The following is an 18624-nucleotide window of genomic DNA, read 5'->3' on the forward strand; positions in this document are numbered from 1 at the left end:
GTTTTGTCTAAAAGCTTTTGAGCAGTTTTCAGTAAGACACTGAATATACACTGACTTCTTCCAAAAGTCATAGAGCCTAAAGTTACAGTACTCCTGCAGACAAAATTACATTCTGCTAGTATACATTATTAAAATCCAGAAACTACTCCATTCTTCAGTTGCTGCAAATTTAGGAAGAAAAAAAAACTATAAACACCAGAACTCATAAATGAAACCAAGGATATACCCTCTATTCTCTACGAAAGTCAGTACCTCCAAACATTCTTCATTAACCGTCACAGCCTATCACCAAATTATCCCTCAACTACCTCTTAAAGGAACATGATCACATTTGATTGACTACACCACAAGCCAGGAAGTATCTGAGGTTACACATGCTCAACACTAAATATAATCCATTAAACTTACACACTAAACACACATACTTAACTGCAAGTAAAATTGATCCAACTGCAATCAACAATCATTTTAAGTTGTATACTTATAAAATCATTTTTGTACAGTGCATAACTTTGCAAACAACTCCACAGCAAACACCAGACTACTGGAATATTGCTCTCACTAACACATCAAGATGTGGTTTCTATGTAATTGTATTAGGCTTACAACAGACAGAAAAATTTTATTCCAAAAAATTTATTTGTAGTTATACCCGTATCACATCATCTGCAGGAAAGACACTGCCATTTTTCAAGTGTTCCCTCAATAACAATGTTAACATCTCTGAAAGTTTCTTGGGGATGGTACTGATTGCCTGTAGTTTGAAGAAATCACCCAGTGACATAAAACATACATTCACTTTCTTAGAATCTTTTAATTCTGTGTATTTCATATCCTAGATGAATCACACTTTAATCAATTACTGACAATTCTCCTAGTCATTTCACAGGTATATTTATAAGCATGTATTCACAAAACCTTCTGTGAAAGAGTGGATGGAGACAAACCTCAAAGCATTCACTGACGATTCATAGCAGTCAGACGGACCACAGCCACAAGGAAACATGAGGAAATGATTCTCAATATAATAAATATGATTTCATTGTGAAGTTACACAAGAAAGTTCTTCATATTGAAATTCGGCCACACTGTTTGCAAATTAAGAACAACCAAGAAAGTTAAGAAGATCTACACAATGAATCTCGACGTTTCAACTCCCACACTAAATTACCTTGAGGCTCTTAAAAGAGAGGCTCTCAGACTATTCATGAACAGCACATTACACTACATTGCAACAAACACGAAAACTTTTTTTTTTCCATGTTGTGTTTGACCATACAAATACACAGGCAAGAAAGCTACCAAACAGCATATCTGCATAGCTAATATTGAGCACTGTATGCACTTTACTTATATCTTTGTATGTAACAACATTAAAAATTTTTTTTCATATTACGTTCATAGTCAAATAATAAACTTATTCATTGTGGTAACTTTATATTATAGCCAGAAGCACCATATTTTATGGAGTACTATCAATTTACAAAGTAAGTGACATCTAATGTTTTTTATCTTTTAATGTGAATTCTTCAATACATCTTATCAAGTTTTTATTTACCGATCTTTTTAAAATTTAAATACCAATTTATACATTTACTTATTTTCAATATGTATATATATGTGAGCACTGAATTTATATTTTCTCAAAAATTATATATCCTTGTATCTTAATAAATTATAATCTCTAATACTTGCATAAATATCTTCTTCATGCTTGGGTGGTATACAATATAAAACTTGTACTTGTTTCCAACAATGAAACCCCCTAATGGCAGTAAGTTAAAACTATTCACAAGCAATTAAAATCTAAATAAACAACAACTTCTCCAAAATTTATATATATATATGAACAACCAACGGTCATGTAAAAATCTAAACAAAATGGAAACCCACTAATGTGGGGAAATTTCCACTACAATGGTACAAACACACTCAGTACACACAATCTAATGGACAAAAACCCCAACTAAATATTAAAGTCACAGAGGCTGCTTTATCCACATATCACAAGACAAAACTATCAATAGCTAAGGTTCATATTTATCTTGCAAGAGATCAATGATGGAAAGTTATAGCAAAGCAGGAGGAAAAACTGGCAACAAACAAGGTGTTCTATCAATGGCCAACCTTAATATAAACTCCTCATCAAAGCATTCTCCATTTGTTTCTCTGTGTTTTTGGTTACACATCATGGAAAAGCCAGAACTGTCAAGTCACAGGGCTCAACACTGCTTTTCTGAAGAGAAGGTAACATTTTCTATCATCTTCATTATCAACAATTAAAAGTTAGCTCTGTATTTCATTATGCTGGTAAAAGTGGGTTGCAATTTATTTGTTAATGAATAAAATATTAGCAATATAAATAAATATGCATACGTAACTTCATCAAATCCAGTCCATAGCTGGTATCAAAAGAAGGGTATGAAATGGGCACTTCCTATCAATAGCAGCCATTTGCTGATGCTGTTTGTGTGTACAGTGAAGACAGCCACAGATACTGAAACTCAAAGCAGACAATGAAACAGAAAATTTCCATATACATTTAGATGGAGAATTGAAGGAAGAAAAAGAAAGGACAAATAATGATTTTTGTCTCTGTTTTGTTTCTCACATTTGCTTATTACTCAGCTCATAAATGCCAGGTACACACGATTCAATCATTTCTATGATTACCTTTTCTCTGTTTCTTCTTAAGACAGTCACAATTACTGAACAGTACTAAGACAATCCCACACATTCTCTCTTCAATGTACTGTCATTATTGCACAAAGGCATTGCGTGACCAGATCAAATCAATCTACCCACTGTTTCTTTATTGCAGTCTCATTTTTATTTTGGCAATTTACTTTTTACTTGTTTACCTAACACTATGATTGACAAGCTCTTCTCATTGCTCCTCCTAAATTTTCTTCGCTTAACTGCCTTCTTGAGAAGTGACTTTTTATCGAGGTAGCCATTTGCTTTAGTGAAACCTCAAAGCCTGAAGTTGAACTACTAGTGCCCTGAATGAAAGTTCAGAGTCTTAACCGTTTAGCACTGCAGGATGTGCAAGTGCAGTTTCTCATTACATTCCAGTCACTAACATTGAAACATCTTTTGATAAATTGGGACACAGTATGTTTCGATTTGTGACATATATTTCGGTGTGTGTGTGTGTGTGTGTGTGTGTGTGTGTGTGTGTGTGTGTGTGGGCACGCGTGCGCAGAAAGAAAAGAAAGAGGGGAGAGAGAGAGAGAGAGAGAGAGAGAGAGAGAGAGAGAGAATGAAGATGAAAAGCAAAATAGGAAATACATGAGATGTCCTCAACACAAGTGCACCCCTGTCATTCTGGAGTCTGAAATATCTGCCCTTCCTTTTTAGCATTCCTCGAACTGATCTCTCTCTCTCTCTCTCCTCACAAAGGAATCAACTATTAGTTCTGAAAACTGGGTTAGTGTTGCATATTTTAACATGTGTCTGTTAGCAGTACTGGTTTTTCACCCCCGAATGTGCGTAACAGGACAGCATTTCTGTCTCAAAATTTTACAGGAAGTCATAAATACAAGATGTGTATCTGGAATACTGAGGCACCAGTAAAATGCAGTCTTTCCTCAACTTTACTAGAGAGAGAGAGAGAGAGAGAGAGAGAGAGAGAGAGAGAGAGAGAGAGCATATGCATATGCCTGGATAATTAAGTACAATGTGAGATACATGTTCAGTAAGGTGTACTTGCCAAATAACATCTAACATGTCAACAATCTTTTCCAAGTAGCAGAGTAAAAAAAGGATTGTGGAATGAAAACAATTATCAAAAGGCAACAGAAAGTACACACAACAGCGTAACACAAACATAACTCAGGCAAAACACTATTTGTGCAGCAGTTACATGACATGACATCACAAACACACAGGATAATGACTCAGATGAACTCCCCGCCGGGTGGGCTACGAGGGCGCCCAGAGGAACACAAGGGCACCACAGTAGCTGCAGCAGGAAGGTGGAGGGGGAGATCACGGCGATCCGCCACCTTCTCGGGGCAGCCGCGCCTCTTCAACTTCCTCTCCTTCCCCTTCAGCCCTCGTGCCGTCAGCAACATCCGGCAGAGAGGACGATGTGGCTGGTGACAGCGAAGGGGGTGGGGGCGGACTGGCGGCAGGGAAGCTCTCAGAGGCAGGTGCAGCAGAAGGACCGGGCCCCACTGCCAGGTAGCAGAGACGGCGACGCACGTGCTCCTCACGCGAACCTCTCTGCTGACACTGGTGGCTGGGGTTGTCGTGCAGGCGCTGTAGGTCCTTTTCCAGTTCCTGCTGCTGTTGCTGCTGCTGGCGCTGCTGCTGCTCACGGTCCTCCCACTGCTGCTGCCGCTGCTCCTCTTGCCGATCGTCGTCGTCATCCTGCTGCCTCTGCGCCTGGAGTTTACTGCTGTTGCCACCACTGGTGCTGCCACTAGCAGGAGTCGGTGGAGTGGGCAGGACCTTCGGTGCGGTTGGTGGGCTATGGCCCAAGCTGTTGCCAGTGGAGGGAGGAGGCGAGTCTTCAGAAATCTGTGCAGGGCATTCCAGGTGCACACAGTGGAATACCTGGAAAGGAGTGTTCGTGTCCAATTCACTGGAGAATCAAAATAACAACCTATACAGTGGACGGAAGCCAGTTCTTCACCGCCAAAGAATGCAAAGATAATATCATTAGCCAGCATAGCATCAAAGTTTTTGGGTGCGAAAGGAACTGACGAACAGTCCACGAGTGTACCGCTGGTCCACAGTGTCCAACGAGTACAATATTTCTGGCAGTAAACCCGTGGACTGTTCGGGCAAGAAATACGCCGGGAGAAACTGAAGAATCACATTATAACTGAGGAAAATTGTTTTAATCTTCTAAAAGATCTGGACGCTAAGATTTGAGACACGTTTTGAAAAAGGGAGAAATGAACTGTCATCTGGACAACGCACCTACCCACAGAAGTGTCTGAACATTGGGAAAATTGACAGACTTGTGCTAAAAAGTGTTAGAACTTCAGCCCAGTTGCCCAGATTTAGTTCCCTCATACTTCCACCTCTTCCCAAAAGCCAATGTCTGCCTTAGCAGTCAGCATACTTTGCCCAACTGACAAGTGATTGCAACTGTAGGTGAATATTTTGATGCACTTCCAGGGGAACACTACAGGGATTCAATGTCGCTGGAATATCATAGGATGAGGTGTATTAATGTTAAGGCAAAAAATATTTCTGAAAACATGAATACTCATTTTCACTATGAAGCCAAGGAAATTTCAGACCAGTTTTGTATATCTGATCTGACAGCAGATACGCAACCCATTCAAATGTGTATGACAGGAGAGCACATCTACGAGTAGCATCACGTGGAGTTCCTCCCAGATTGATCTTGGAAGATCACAATCCTTGGCAAAAGGCTGTGTATGGGGCTTGCCCTACAACACTTAATGTACACGCAAATATCATCACTGTCAACTGTATCCAATATCTTCAGGCTGAAGCTCACACTGATCCACACACACACACACTGCAGAGAGTTGATGTGGAAGTGATAAAAGCGTCTAACAAGGAGACTGCACTCACTCATTGTCACTGACCAAATTATTGGTATATGCTTGGGCATCAATGAAAATGACAGAACTGGGAATTCCCACTGGCCAACTGTTTAGCATTTTTGGCACTGTCCGGGCAAGGCACGAGCCATTTATACTAGCTTAGTTTCCGGGCAGCAGTTGACTCAGCAGAAGGAGTGCAGAACAATAATAATCCAAAAATCATGGGGTAGAGTCCGTTTGGAGAAACTTCCTGTTTTCCTTTTATTTTTATCTTCAATTTTTATGTTACACACATTGCTAGTATATCCAAATAATGCTCAATACATTTTATTTATTAATACTTTTATAAGAGGCAAGAAAAGAAAAGGTGATGGAAAATCTGGGATTGCAAATAAATTTTCAGAAAGAAATTTTACGGCACACATGAGGACCTTGTATATAAAATTAAATCTTTTTGAGAACTTTATATGTAAAGTTAGGTACTTTTATTATTTTGCAGTTGATGATACACACATGCTGGAGATGACATTCACTGTGAACTGGCAGGAAGCTGTAATTATCCTGGCATCTTGCACACATTATAAATGTTACATTTTTACAATAACATGGTTGGTTTAGAATTTCTACACTGCAGAAAAACAAGCTTGGTTTACAGCCAATAAAGTTCATCTATCATCGCACACTTTGGCAGCAAACCATGCATAACGCATCATTTTACCAAATATTGGCGAAGATAGACGGTGCTTTACAGCAGAATGTATTTTCATGCAGTCTACCTGGAATAAGATTCCTTTTTCTCTCTGAATGAGAGAACAGCAGTTTGGAGGATTTTCAGTTAATTCTTAACCAGGCAACAAATATAGACATCGCAAGGTTGCAGTTGCAGAATGCATTCGGGAAGAAACACTTTGATAATGCACGATGGCAATCTTTCACCATCTTGAGAAATCTTGCCCTATGGTTTTGAATTTGTCTGTCTTCCCCCATGAGTAAATTAACAGAAGATTGATTGGTTGGTTGGAGAAGGGACCAAACTATGCGGTTATCAGTCCCTCCGACCTTAGATTAACTAAAACTGATAAAATCCCACATTAAAAGAGGGAACTACAATATCCATAAAATGATAAAACTATTGACAGGGAAGGAAGGAAAAGGATGAAAGAGGTGAGGGAAAGAAAGTGACTGATGACAGGAGCATGAAGGAAGAAGCACAGGAGACAAGAGAGATGCTCAAGACATAACAGACCCCAGAAGGAAAGGAGTGGGAAGGAAGAGGGCCAGGCTGAACCACCAATCCAGCTGAAGCCAATCCAGCTGAAGCCAATCCAGCTGAAGCCAATCCAGTTGGGGCGAAGGGGTGAGCTAGAGGGTCTGCCATACCCCCCACTCACCGATAAGATGGAAGGTCCCCCCCTTAAATAAAGCGATAAAAACCCCCATCACGAATACTACGTAAAACAAGATCCGCCATTGAGGCATTGTCAGCCAACACCATCGGTGGCGAGTCTGGAAAGCTGAAAGTCCGTCGCAGGGTGGCTAAGCTGGGGTAGTCCAATAAGATTTGAGCCATAGTCAACATCGATCCACAACGACAGAGGGGGGGATCCTCACGATGGAGGAGATAACCATGAGTCAGCCAAGTACGGCCGATGCGGAGCCAGCAGAGGACGACAAGATGCCTTACGAGAGGCCCAGGAGGAGGACTGCCATGGAGTTGTAGAATCGTCAATCACCCTGAGCTCGTTCGGTGAAGAAAGAGTGTGCCATTTTGCGTACCAAAGGCCGAAAAACTGATGACGTAATGCCGAGCGAAGGTCTATTTCCAGAATGCCAATAGCACGAGACAGCCTGGTAGTAGCTAACTTAGCCAGTTGATCGGCAAGTTCATTGCCAGGAATCCCAACATGGCATGGGGTCCAAATGAAAACCACCGAGCATCCATGTTGAGCGAGGAGAGAAAGTGAGTCCTGGATAGCGATGACCAACGAGTGGCAAGGGAAGCACTGGCCAATAGCGTGCAAACCGCTCAATGAGTCACTACAGATAGTGAAGGATAGTCCTGAGCACAGGCGGATACAGTCCAGAGCGCGCAAGATGGCTACCAATTCTGCAGTAACCACACTACAACCATCTGGCAAGGAAATAAATTCTGTGCATCGCGCCATAGGTGCAAGCAAAACCAGGCAAGCCAGCAACCATGGAACCATCAGTATAAATCACTTCAGAACCCTGGAATGAACTGGGGAGACAGTAGAACTGGTGAAGATCCATCGGAGGGACAAAATCCTTTGAATCGATTGAGAGATCAAGACAGATCTGTGGCCGAGAGACGCACCAAGGAGGGGTATGTGCATGAACAGAGAGGAGAGGCAGTAAAGGGAATTGCTGGAGTTCAGAAAAGAGCGACTGAATGCGGACAGCCATGGTAAGCCCACATCGTGGCCGCCACTGCAGCAGGGTGATCTCCGTGTCTGGATAAAGGAGACCATAATTAGGGTGCTTTGGGGTGCAGCGAATGTGGAGTGCATAAGATATCAGCTGCTGTTAGCGCAAAACTCGCAGTGGTGGAGTCCCTGCCTCTGCGAGAAGGCTAAGTACGGGGCTAGTCCGGAAGGCAGCAGTCGCAAGTCAGACCCCACGGTGGTGGATGGGGTCTAGGATCTGCAGCGTCAAAGTTAACGCAGAGCTGTAGACAGGACTTCCATAGTCTAAATGAGACTGGACCAACACTTGATACAATTGCAAGAGAACAGAGGGGTCTGCACCCCAGGCGGTATTGCACAGAGACCTAAGAACATTGAGATGGGACCAGCACATCCTCTTCAGCTGGCGAATATCAGGAAGCCACGTCAGCCGGTCATCGAGGAACAGACTCAAGAAATGATGGGTGTCCACTAACTCGAAGGGCTGACCACTGAAGAACAGTTCCGGATGGGAATGGACTGTACGGCAATAGCAGAAATGCACGACACACGTCTTGGCCGCCAAAAACTGAAAGCCATGGGAGAACACCCATGAGTGCGCCTGGTAGATTGCCCCTGTACGACAGCGTTTGGCAGCACCCCTTACGGAGGAAGCGAAGTAGATACAAAAATCGTCAGCATACAAAGAGGGGGAAACTGTTGGCCCAACAGCTGTCACCAGACCATCAATGCCTATGAGAAAGAGAGGGATGCTCAGCACGGAACCCCCCATTTTTTTGCCGATGGAGAGTGCTGTAGGAGCAGCCAACTTGGACCCGGAAAGAGCGACAAGAAAGGAAGTTACAGATAAAAATGGGCAGAGCGTCAAGAAGGGCCCATTCGTGAAGGGTGGTGAGGATGTGGTGGTGCCAGGTGGTGTCATAGGCTTTATGCAGATCAAAGAAGACTGCAAGGAGGTGTTGCCAATGGGCAAAAGCCAATCGGATAGCATACTCCAGGTGCACCAAGTTATCCACTGTAGAGCGGACACACAGAAATCCACTTTGAGTCGATGACAAAAGGTCGCGGGATTCAATGAACTGAAACAGCCGCCGACTCACCATGCATTCAAGGAGCTTGCAGAGGGTGTTCGTAAGGCTAATTGGACGGTAGCTATCCAACTGAAGAGGCGGCTTCCCTGGCTTCAACACCGGAACAACAATGCTTTCCTGCCACTGGGTAGGAAAGACTCCCTCGCTCCACAGACGGTTGAAGGGGGTCATTATATGACGGTGGCCAGCCACCGATAAGTGTCGGAGCATTTGGTTATGTATCCAATCTGGTCCAGGAGCCATATCAGAAACAAGGGCGAGGGCACTGGCAAATTCCCACTCACTGAATGGAGCCTTATATGGCTCCGAGCAGCGATAAACGAAAGACAAAGGCAATCGTTCCGAGCGCTCTTTCACGAAAAGGAACGTGGGCGGATACTGAGCCGATGCCGAAGCTTGAGCAAAGTGTTGAGCGAAATTTTCTGCTACAAAGTCCAGATTGGTAAGAACACCACCATGCACAGAAATTCCTGCAATCCCGGTGGGAGTACGGTGGCCAAAAATTCGCCTGAGTTTCGCCCAGACTTTTGAAGACGAGATGTGTGGTCCTATGGCAGCTACATATCGTTCCCTGCAAATCAGTTTCTGAAATTTGATTAGGTAGCGGACCCGGGCACTGATCAGTAGAAGGGTGCCGCTTGAAGTGTTGAAGAGCACAGCGGCGGTCTTTTATGGCTGCAGCAATTTCCGGAGTCCATCAGAGGGACCATCTTCCGACGTGGGGAACCTGAGGAAGAAGGGATTGCTGAAACAGCTGCTGAAAGGATGGCAGCAGTTAAAGTCTGAGTAGACTCATCAACACTGTCGTGTGGCAATACAGGGGGGATGGGAGCAGAGGAGAAGGCACCCCAATCAGCCTTAGATATGGCCCACCTGGGAGGGTGATGGAGTGAGAGACATTGAAGGAAGGTCAAACAATCGGCTAATGGTCGCTGTCATTTAAGTCATCGTGGACTCCTCACTGAATGGAGGGAAGAAGGCCGGGACTGCAGATGGAGAGGTCAATGGTAGAGAAAGTGCCGTGCACCACATTAAAGTGTGTAGGAGCGCCTGTGTTTAGTAAACAGAGGTCAAGCCCTGCCCGAACAGCATCAACTATCCTGCCCAGGGCAATAGTCGTATGACTACCCAAAGAGGGTAGTGGGCATTGCTTCCCTAATAGCAGGAAGGGAGAAAGGAGTTGCTGAAGAAGGGTGGTGAGGGCATGGGATGTGGGCAGCCTGTCAGGTGGGAGGCAGAGGTTACAGACTGTGATTGGAGTGGCCAGACGGACCCTGACAGCAATGGCTCCCAGAGTGGTATGGAGGGGAACCCATTTACTAACAAAGTCCTTGCGGACCAAGGTGCAAACACCACCGGAAGCCCGCAAGGGGCCAATTCGGTTCCGACAAAGCATGGAACCCACGAAGGGCAGGTGAGTAAGAATTGACAAAATGGGTCTCCTAGAGCGCAATACAAGTGGCAGAGTAGAAGGAAAGAAGTGGAACGTGATGCAAATATCCATTACAATTCCACTGGAGGATTGTCAAGCCAGAGTCCAAATGGGAAGTGAAAGTGCTGGAGTCGGTCACACCGCCGAGTCGCCATTTGTCGCCGATAAGGATGGGGTAATATCCAAACAGGTGGGATCAGACTGTTGGTTCACTGACTGGAGGACGGGGAGGCTGCACCTCAGAGGGTAGCAGACGGGCCTTTCCCTTATTCCTGTGTTTCTGCTGCTTCTCTTGGGAAGGAAGAGAAAAGCAGACTTTGGCGAGAGTGGGTACAGAATTACACCAGGCAATCTTGGCGCCCACATGCCACAAATCAGGCTGCCGATGAGGAGCAGTAGATCGCCTTTCAGAGGGGTGCCAGGGAAAGGAGTCCCAGGAGGGAGCTCCAGTACCGGCGGCCGCCGAAGTAGGGGAGCACTTCTCTGGTGGGGGAGGGGGAGCAGCACCCGAAGGGGTGGGTATGGGTACTGGCGGGGAGGGGGAGTGGGAGAGAAAGGAGGAGACTGAAGGCATGGGGTGAATGGGGCGGGGCTGGGAAGAGGAGGGGGAATGGATGTAACGGAAGCAAAAGTAGAAGACATAGACACAGGATGGAGCCAGTCATACTTTTGATGAGCCTCAGTGTAGGTGAGCCGGTCTAAGGCTTTGTACTCTTGAATCCTCCTTTCTTTCACAAACACCGGGCATACAGGCAAGTGTGGAGAATGCTGTCCATGACAATTTACACACACCGGAGGGGGAGAATAGGCACTCCCCTCGTGGAGTGGGCGCCCACAGTCACCGCAGAGGGGATCAGTGGTGCAGCAGAAGACATGTGTCCAAATCGTAAGCATTTGAAGCATATCATTGGTGGTGGAATATGAGGTTTTACATCACAGTGATACACCATTACCTTGACCTTCTCTGGGAGGACATCCCCCTCGAAGGCCAGGATAAAGGCACCCGTAGCGGTGCGTTTGTCTGGAGGGCCGCACAGCACACGGTGGATAAAACGAACCCCTGGCCGCTCGAGGTTAGCACGGAGCTCCTCGTCAGTTTGGAGAAGAAGTTCTCAGTGGAAATGAATGCCCTGTACCGAGTTCAAAGATTGGTGGGGCGTGACGGACACTGGGACATCACCGAGACAGTCACAAGCACGCAGGGAGCCAGATTGGGCAGTAGAAGATGTCTTTACGGGCAAAGCACCAGACCACATTTTACTCATCAATCCCACTTTGCCATACTTATCTTCAATTGTCTCCACAAAAAACAAAGGCTTGGTTGTGGCAAAACTTCCGCCATCCGTCCTGGTACAAGCCAGGTACCGAGAGAAATGTTTCAACCCAAGCCGGTGAGCTTGATTCTCCTCCCCAGGGAAGGCCGAAGGATCAGAAGGAGTGTCACGTCTGCTACCACTTAGAGACGGCCACAGAATGGCCAGGATGGTGAAGCTTTTGTCACTTCATGCGCAAGGCGCCCGCCCTAGTACCACCCACTCCGATCAGGGGCTTGCCCCGTGGGCGCCACCCAGCCACAGCTAGGGCCATCTGGTACGGCGGCCATTGTCGGGAGTTCTGGTGCCCCAAAGTGATGAGCATCGACTACTGGGTATACACAAGGCGTTAACAGCTGAGGTACTAGCAGTGTGATCCCTGTAGTTTCAGGGGGCTCAGCCAAGTGGGTGCTTAACAGCACCACCACACGGACTGGCTACTGTGCTGGTGACCTAGCAGGAGGGGAGACAGGGTGCAAAGGGAAAGGGGATGGGAGGGGGACAGGAACCTGCACCATGGAAGCTAGGTATGGCGTTCATCCCCAAATGGCTCACACTGAACAGAAAATCTTGGAAATGGAGGTCAAATCCCCAGGGGACCAAAAATGCCGAAAAGGAGATGGAAACAGCAAACTAAACAAAAGCACAGACGGAAATGAAGCCAGGAGGATAGCCAGGCCAACATGAAGTCCACTAAGAGCAAAAAGAGGGGGCGGGGACAAAGTAAGGATAGGGAGGGAGAGGAACAGGGATGGTAATGCAGCCCGGAAAGGAAAGGAGACTGCAATAGCTCGGGGCCCCGTGCACACCACACACATACCCACAAAAGGACTGTGGGCCCCCTGGGAGGAAATTAACAGAAGAAATTTGATTCTTGAACTTAGGGCTATATTTTCAATCTATTTTGTACATTTTATGAAAATATATTGAGGATTGTTTAGGTTTATTTGCACTGTAAATAACGTAAAAATTAAAAAAAGAAAATATGTTCTGCACAAGGATTCAACCCCACAACCCTCAGAGTGTCATTCTGCACTTTTTTTCCGCTGCACCAACCGCTGACTGGAAAACATGCTAACGCAAGTCGCTCAGGCCTTGCTTGACCTGCACCAAAACTGCTATTGCTTGGCAATATGGAGCTCTCACTTCCGTCACTTTCATTTCTGGCCATGCCCTGCACACACCGTAAATGTGGATGAAACTGATGATGACAAGTATGTGCAGTCCCCTCATAAGAAGTTTTAACATTTATAATTTTTAACACAGTGGAATCCCTCTTTTACACTTTTCACAGAGCAAATTTCAGAAAAATGCAAAATTGAGGGAAGTTTTTAAGAAAATACATTGGTTTTCCATTCCACGAGCATACTGGCCATTCGTACTTTTTTAACTAGAAACCCTTAATTATAGTGTGTTTCAATTTCTTATGGCTTTTCCCCCCCTATTTGAGAAATATATTCAAAAGTTTTGGTATCTGCATCAGACAGCTAGCAGAAATCTGAAGCAGGTTACAAAACCTGGACTATAGTGCAGAATGGTGCAGTGAAAGTTTAGCTTTGCTGTTGGGTGCCATCCTAACCAACACCTCAGAAATCAGAACATATCCCAAGGTAAGTGCCAAAAGTATGTAACAAATAATATCATATTAAATTGTTAAGGCTTTCCTTATTAGTTCAGAACTTTACAAATATTTTGAAAATCGCTACCATCACCCCACCTTTTTTTCCACAAAACAATATGCCAACAGTTCCCACATAGTTCACACTTTTTTTCACAAGAGGCTCTATATTTGCGACAGTTTGGACATAGTTTGTATATTATCTTTCTATATCACCCTGAAGATGCACTACCACAGCTCTCACTTATCACTGCAAACTTTCCATCTTTTCAGGCTAATACTAAAGTTATAGCTCTACCCGACACTTCGATAAACTATAAACAGCACTACATGCGGTATAGTTATTGTTAGGTTTGCAGTGTTAGGAGACAAAGCACTAACAGCACAAATTCCTCCAACTTTAATGATTTCCGCCGACTCAGAAATAGGGAGAACAGAGCATCTGTTTCTCCTCATTAAAGTTTCATTAGCTGTTAATAGCAGGAAATTTGTAATCATGACAATGCAAAAGCAGGTTGGAATGAATGTCCTGAACACAGATAATTTCAAGGGACTGATAAAAACATTGTGAAAAATGTAATTCTGGGAATGTAAAAGTAGGACCGTATTGAGTGAAGTGATTTCTCGAATTTTTCATGATAGTATTTCAAATGTACAAGATGTGTAAGCTTCCCTTTAAATGTAATACCCAGGAATGCCTCAAATTTAGTACAAGCTAAAAATGTGTGATTCGGGTGAACACAGGTATATTTTATATCAAAAAGAAATATGAATGTGTGTGTGTGTGTGTGTGTGTGTGTGTGTGTGTGTGTCTGTCCGTCCATCCTGACATTAACCCATCTCCACAGTCTCCAAGCAGCTTTCCACCGTGACTGACCTCATTGGCAGTGTTGTGTGTCCCAACAATGCGGATGAAGACGACGGGCCGGGGCTTGAAGGTAAGGGTTTGCCAGGACCTGCATGCCTCCCTCGTCTTGTCGGCAACCACCTCCCAGTCCCAAGTGTTCACTGACACCTCCACGTAGTAGCTGTAGCTGCGGCTGTCACAGTCCCACAGCAACAACCTGTCAAACAGAGAACATCAATGGTGATGAAATATTTCAGGGCTGAACTCTGAGCACCATCCACACATGAGTAAACTTCTGCAATCCAGCGACAGAATCTGAAATGTGTTCTTTACTCCGAAATAAAATAAAAAGTACCATAGAAGTCAATAAAATTTTTACAAATAAAGCCACCTAGATCATTTGATATGTTTATTTATTTATATTTATTTTACTCGTGTCAGTGTTTCTACTACTGCCACCATCAGATCTGTATTTAACACTAAAGAAACATAAGAATGAGCAGTGTTAATTATACCATGCCAGACAACAAAAGCTACGAAAGTAAAGAATTGAAGATTCACTCACCACAACCTAAAGCTTTTGAAAGAAGTTCAATGTCGATTGTGATGAAACCTATGCCCTAGAGTGCTATCAACTGCCAAACTCGGCTCAAAAGTTTGAACAGAAATGTAAGTGACAAAGCCGAAAGATGGCACCAGTAGTAAATATGTAGCATTTGTTTTTCAAGTTGTACACACATGGTTTCCCTTCTTGTTATAATTTTGTACACTCCACATGTACTAATTCTGCCATCCTAAATGTTAATTTTATGATTGTGAAAATGTATTCATTTAAATCACTTTTTATGATTTTAAAGTTTGTGTCAATTACCACAGCCGATTTCGAAACATGCATCCAAAGCAACACAAATATTTACTGACTGTAAGTGGTAGACTTAAATTTCGTAAGAACAACAATTCCGAGGATGACGAGGAACAAAATGAAAACAACATCTTAAAAGATATATATTGAAAGCCAGTCAGAATTGGTGTTGACATCCTAATAAACACGACAGCTAGAGCGCAGTTTGGGAATGAATTCTTAGGTAAGAGAAAGGTAAAGGAAGAGATGAATTAATCAGATTACAAACAAGCTAGGAAAGCAAAGCCTAAGTTTGCAGCAGATTACAGACTACGACACCCACTTGAAACAATGCCCCATTACAGACTTAACGAAGGTATGATCACATGGACAGGTTCTCAGATGTGAGTGTCTCAAATGCTTGTTAAGTAATAGAACCCAGCATATTGCTCTGGACGGCGAGTGTTCAGATTCAAGGCTGTAGTCAGGAGTGTCCCAGGGAAGTGAGCTAGACCACTGCTGTACTTGCTACCTAAACGATCTGACACACTATGGTGGTTGACGTCTGCGACTTTCACGTAATTGGTCAGCATGTTAATAGGATGTTGGTGTGTGTGTGTGTGTGTGTGTGTGTGTGTGTGTGTGTGTGTGTGTGTGTGTGTGTGTGTGTGTGTCACACAGTCATATTCTTATATCCTGTTTTCTTTCTTAAAAAGTGGGCTACAAACGGGTGAACATTGGGGTAAGTGTTCCCAACAATTGACACACACAGCACGTTTGTCCACAAGTACTACCTGTGTGGAGTGATCATATGCAGCTTCCACACTTCATGTCCACCCTGTGGTGGGACGACGTAAGACAAACATATGCATCGGAAACCATTGGTGGCGGGATGTGACATTTCACATTGTACCTATACGCCATTACTAACTTTTCCCAGGAAAAATATTTTCTCCAAAGACTACAATGAAAGTGCTTGTATCTGTTAGATTATACTCGGGGCGTTTTGTATGCGTGCCGCACTGTTAGAAATGAGCCAATAGTGCTTCATCTGCCAGGAGTGTTAGATATCTGTGGAAGGAGACTTCTTGGACTGTATTAAAATTTTTCTGTGGTGCAATGGTCACTAATAAATCACTCAGTCGTTCACATGTCTGGAGAGCCGTAGAGTGTGCAGCAGAGGAGGCTTTAATCAGTAACAATCCACTGTGCATTTTTCCACAGTGACTGAACTTCTCTAAATTTATCTCCAATGGGCCCCACAAAAAATAATGGTTTCGTCCTCCATCTGTTTGAGAAGATACCAGGTATCAGATGAAATGTTTTGCTCCCAATCGTCTGGCTTGTCCCTCTTCCCTCAGTATAGCAGGTTTGGGAAAGGAGGAAGATTAGCACCATCTTTATTGAAATTTCTAGACCTGTCTGATGACCTGCCAGATCAGAGCATCCATTGTTCTGGTTTAAATTGATATGTTTCATATGCAAAACATCCCCTTGATGTCACCCATCCCAATCCAGGATTCCCACCACAGCAGCCAGCCAGCTGCAACCAAGTCATCTGGCATGAAAGCCATTGCCGGGAGTCAAATACCCAAGAAGACTCCTTTGCATGCATGAGGAGCTAGTAGCTTGTTCATCGGCAATGTGATCCCTGAGTTGTCAGGAGGCTCTACCAATAAGGCAAATAATGACCCCCAAATAGGACTGGCTACCACACTGGCTTTTATGTGCATATGTGAGACTACACAGTTTTAGTGCACACATGGTCTGTAACATTGCATTCAGTAGGAGCAATTTAAGGTATTCTTCCCCCGTCAGGCCACACTACAGAAAAAAATTGAGAATTTAGATCAAACACAGATAGGAACAAAAAATTACTCCAACTGAAGGGTGATGTAAGGTAAATGAATGAATACGTCAAGAAAGGAAAGCCTAGGGGATAGCTAGGTCAACATAAAAGGCTGCCATCATGAGAACGTAAGGAAGAGAAGGAAGGATGGTTGGAGGAGAGGCACTGCAACACAAAAAAGGAAGTAGGTACTGCATTAGTTTGCGGCCCCATGCCCAATACTCCCGAATGTTCAGTTGCAGACAGGCACAACAAAAAAACTGCTAAACAAGTAAGCATTTGGCATGCAACTGTCTCACACATGACCACTGTCTTCACAGCCAGAGACAGTTGTCATGTGTGACAGTTACATTTACATGAATGAATGAGTGAGTGAGCGAGCGAGTGAAGTACAAATCTATCCTTTCCATAATACCATAATTATACAGGGTGTATACGTGGATAAGGAAAAAAAAAAAAAAAAAAAAATTCTCAGATTTCCCGGTTTAAAATTTGCCTTTTCCCAGATGTAAACACACTTTTTCTGTTTTAAATGACAGTATATTTTCCCTCAGAACTGTAAAACTTCTCAATCCTTTGAATTGTTATGGTTTTATACACGGGCACAGAATTTCCTGGCACTTTAGAAAACGAAACTCAGGAGGGGGGGGGGGGGGGGGGGGGGGGGGGTAGATCTGATCCAACGCTAGTACAGGCATTTATTAGAAATGCTGGTGGTGAGACTCAGTAGGGAGCTCGTTGGAGACTCTCGGCCAAACAGGGTTTTGAAATAGTTTTTTATTCCAGACGGGATTAGCTAATACACTGGAGACTAGTTCTAGGGTTAGAAAAAGCATGAATAACACTGTTACAACAGGAGCCAGTGCAGAAGTCCCAGGAGTGGATGCTAACCACAGTACCAAACACTAGCAGCATCTTAAGGCAACAACTTAGTTGCAAAACAATACATAATGAATATGACACTGTTCACTGAGGCACTCCAAGTGAGAGAGAGAGAAGACTTAGGCAGAGCTGGACCGAGGCTGGAGTTGACGGATGCGGATTCAGCGCTCAGATCGTCTGACTGAGAACTCTGCCAAAGTGCGAAATCCAGGGGTTTTGAAGAGTCACATGGGGCCACTGTTTTTACCACTTAAAGCCATCCAGCCAATCTCGTAGGTCTCTTGCAGGTACCTGACAATCATGGTTTAGTTAGGTCCCCACTACTGCTCCTAAGGCGGGTATGTTAATGCAGTTGCACTAAGTCCGTACTTGGTATCAAAATTGTTCAGCTGAAAGCTAAACGTAACTGCTCTGCCAAATAAGGCTTGCAACATTATTATTATACGTCATTTAGCCCTGCCCCTCAGGCTCCCCGGAGTAGGGACTGCAGGGTCAACAGTTTTTGGCGTTTTCGCTATCTTTCTAACCTTTGTGTGTCGTCGCTGTTCTCAGGGCTGGTATCAAGCTGGCTTTATACACTAGTACGTGCCTGTTGGTTACAAAGTTCTACGGTGATAACCTACTACAGCGTCTAGACGACATATGAAGTGACATGTTAATTCCTTGAAGAGTAACTAACGCCCTGGGAACACGTCTGGGGGCATCTGCATTTTCGCAAGGCTCTCGCCTTACCGTTTACTTCATGTAAAAATATCCCTCCTAGTTTTGTCCGCCCTCAGCATCGTCTCTGCTTCCGCACC

At 44.2% G+C, this 18624-nt stretch overlaps 1 protein-coding gene across 3 annotated transcripts in view; it reads right to left on the minus strand.

Annotated features, from left to right (window-relative positions):
* Positions 1–418: 418 nt before the first annotated feature.
* LOC126106338 (BTB/POZ domain-containing protein 9) overlaps positions 419–18624 on the minus strand; it is a 116685-nt gene continuing 98479 nt past the window's right edge. For all 3 annotated transcript variants that reach the window (XM_049912588.1, XM_049912590.1, XM_049912589.1), the window contains exons 9-10: positions 14283–14469; positions 419–4560 (exon numbers count right to left, since the gene is read on the minus strand). In XM_049912588.1, the coding sequence (XP_049768545.1) occupies positions 3991–4560; positions 14283–14469 (757 nt within the window). In that variant the 3' untranslated portion in view covers positions 419–3990. The remainder of the gene's footprint in view (positions 4561–14282; positions 14470–18624) is intronic.

The sequence above is a fragment of the Schistocerca cancellata genome, chromosome 10 (genome assembly GCF_023864275.1).
Source record: "Schistocerca cancellata isolate TAMUIC-IGC-003103 chromosome 10, iqSchCanc2.1, whole genome shotgun sequence".
Classification (NCBI taxonomy): domain Eukaryota; kingdom Metazoa; phylum Arthropoda; class Insecta; order Orthoptera; family Acrididae; genus Schistocerca; species Schistocerca cancellata.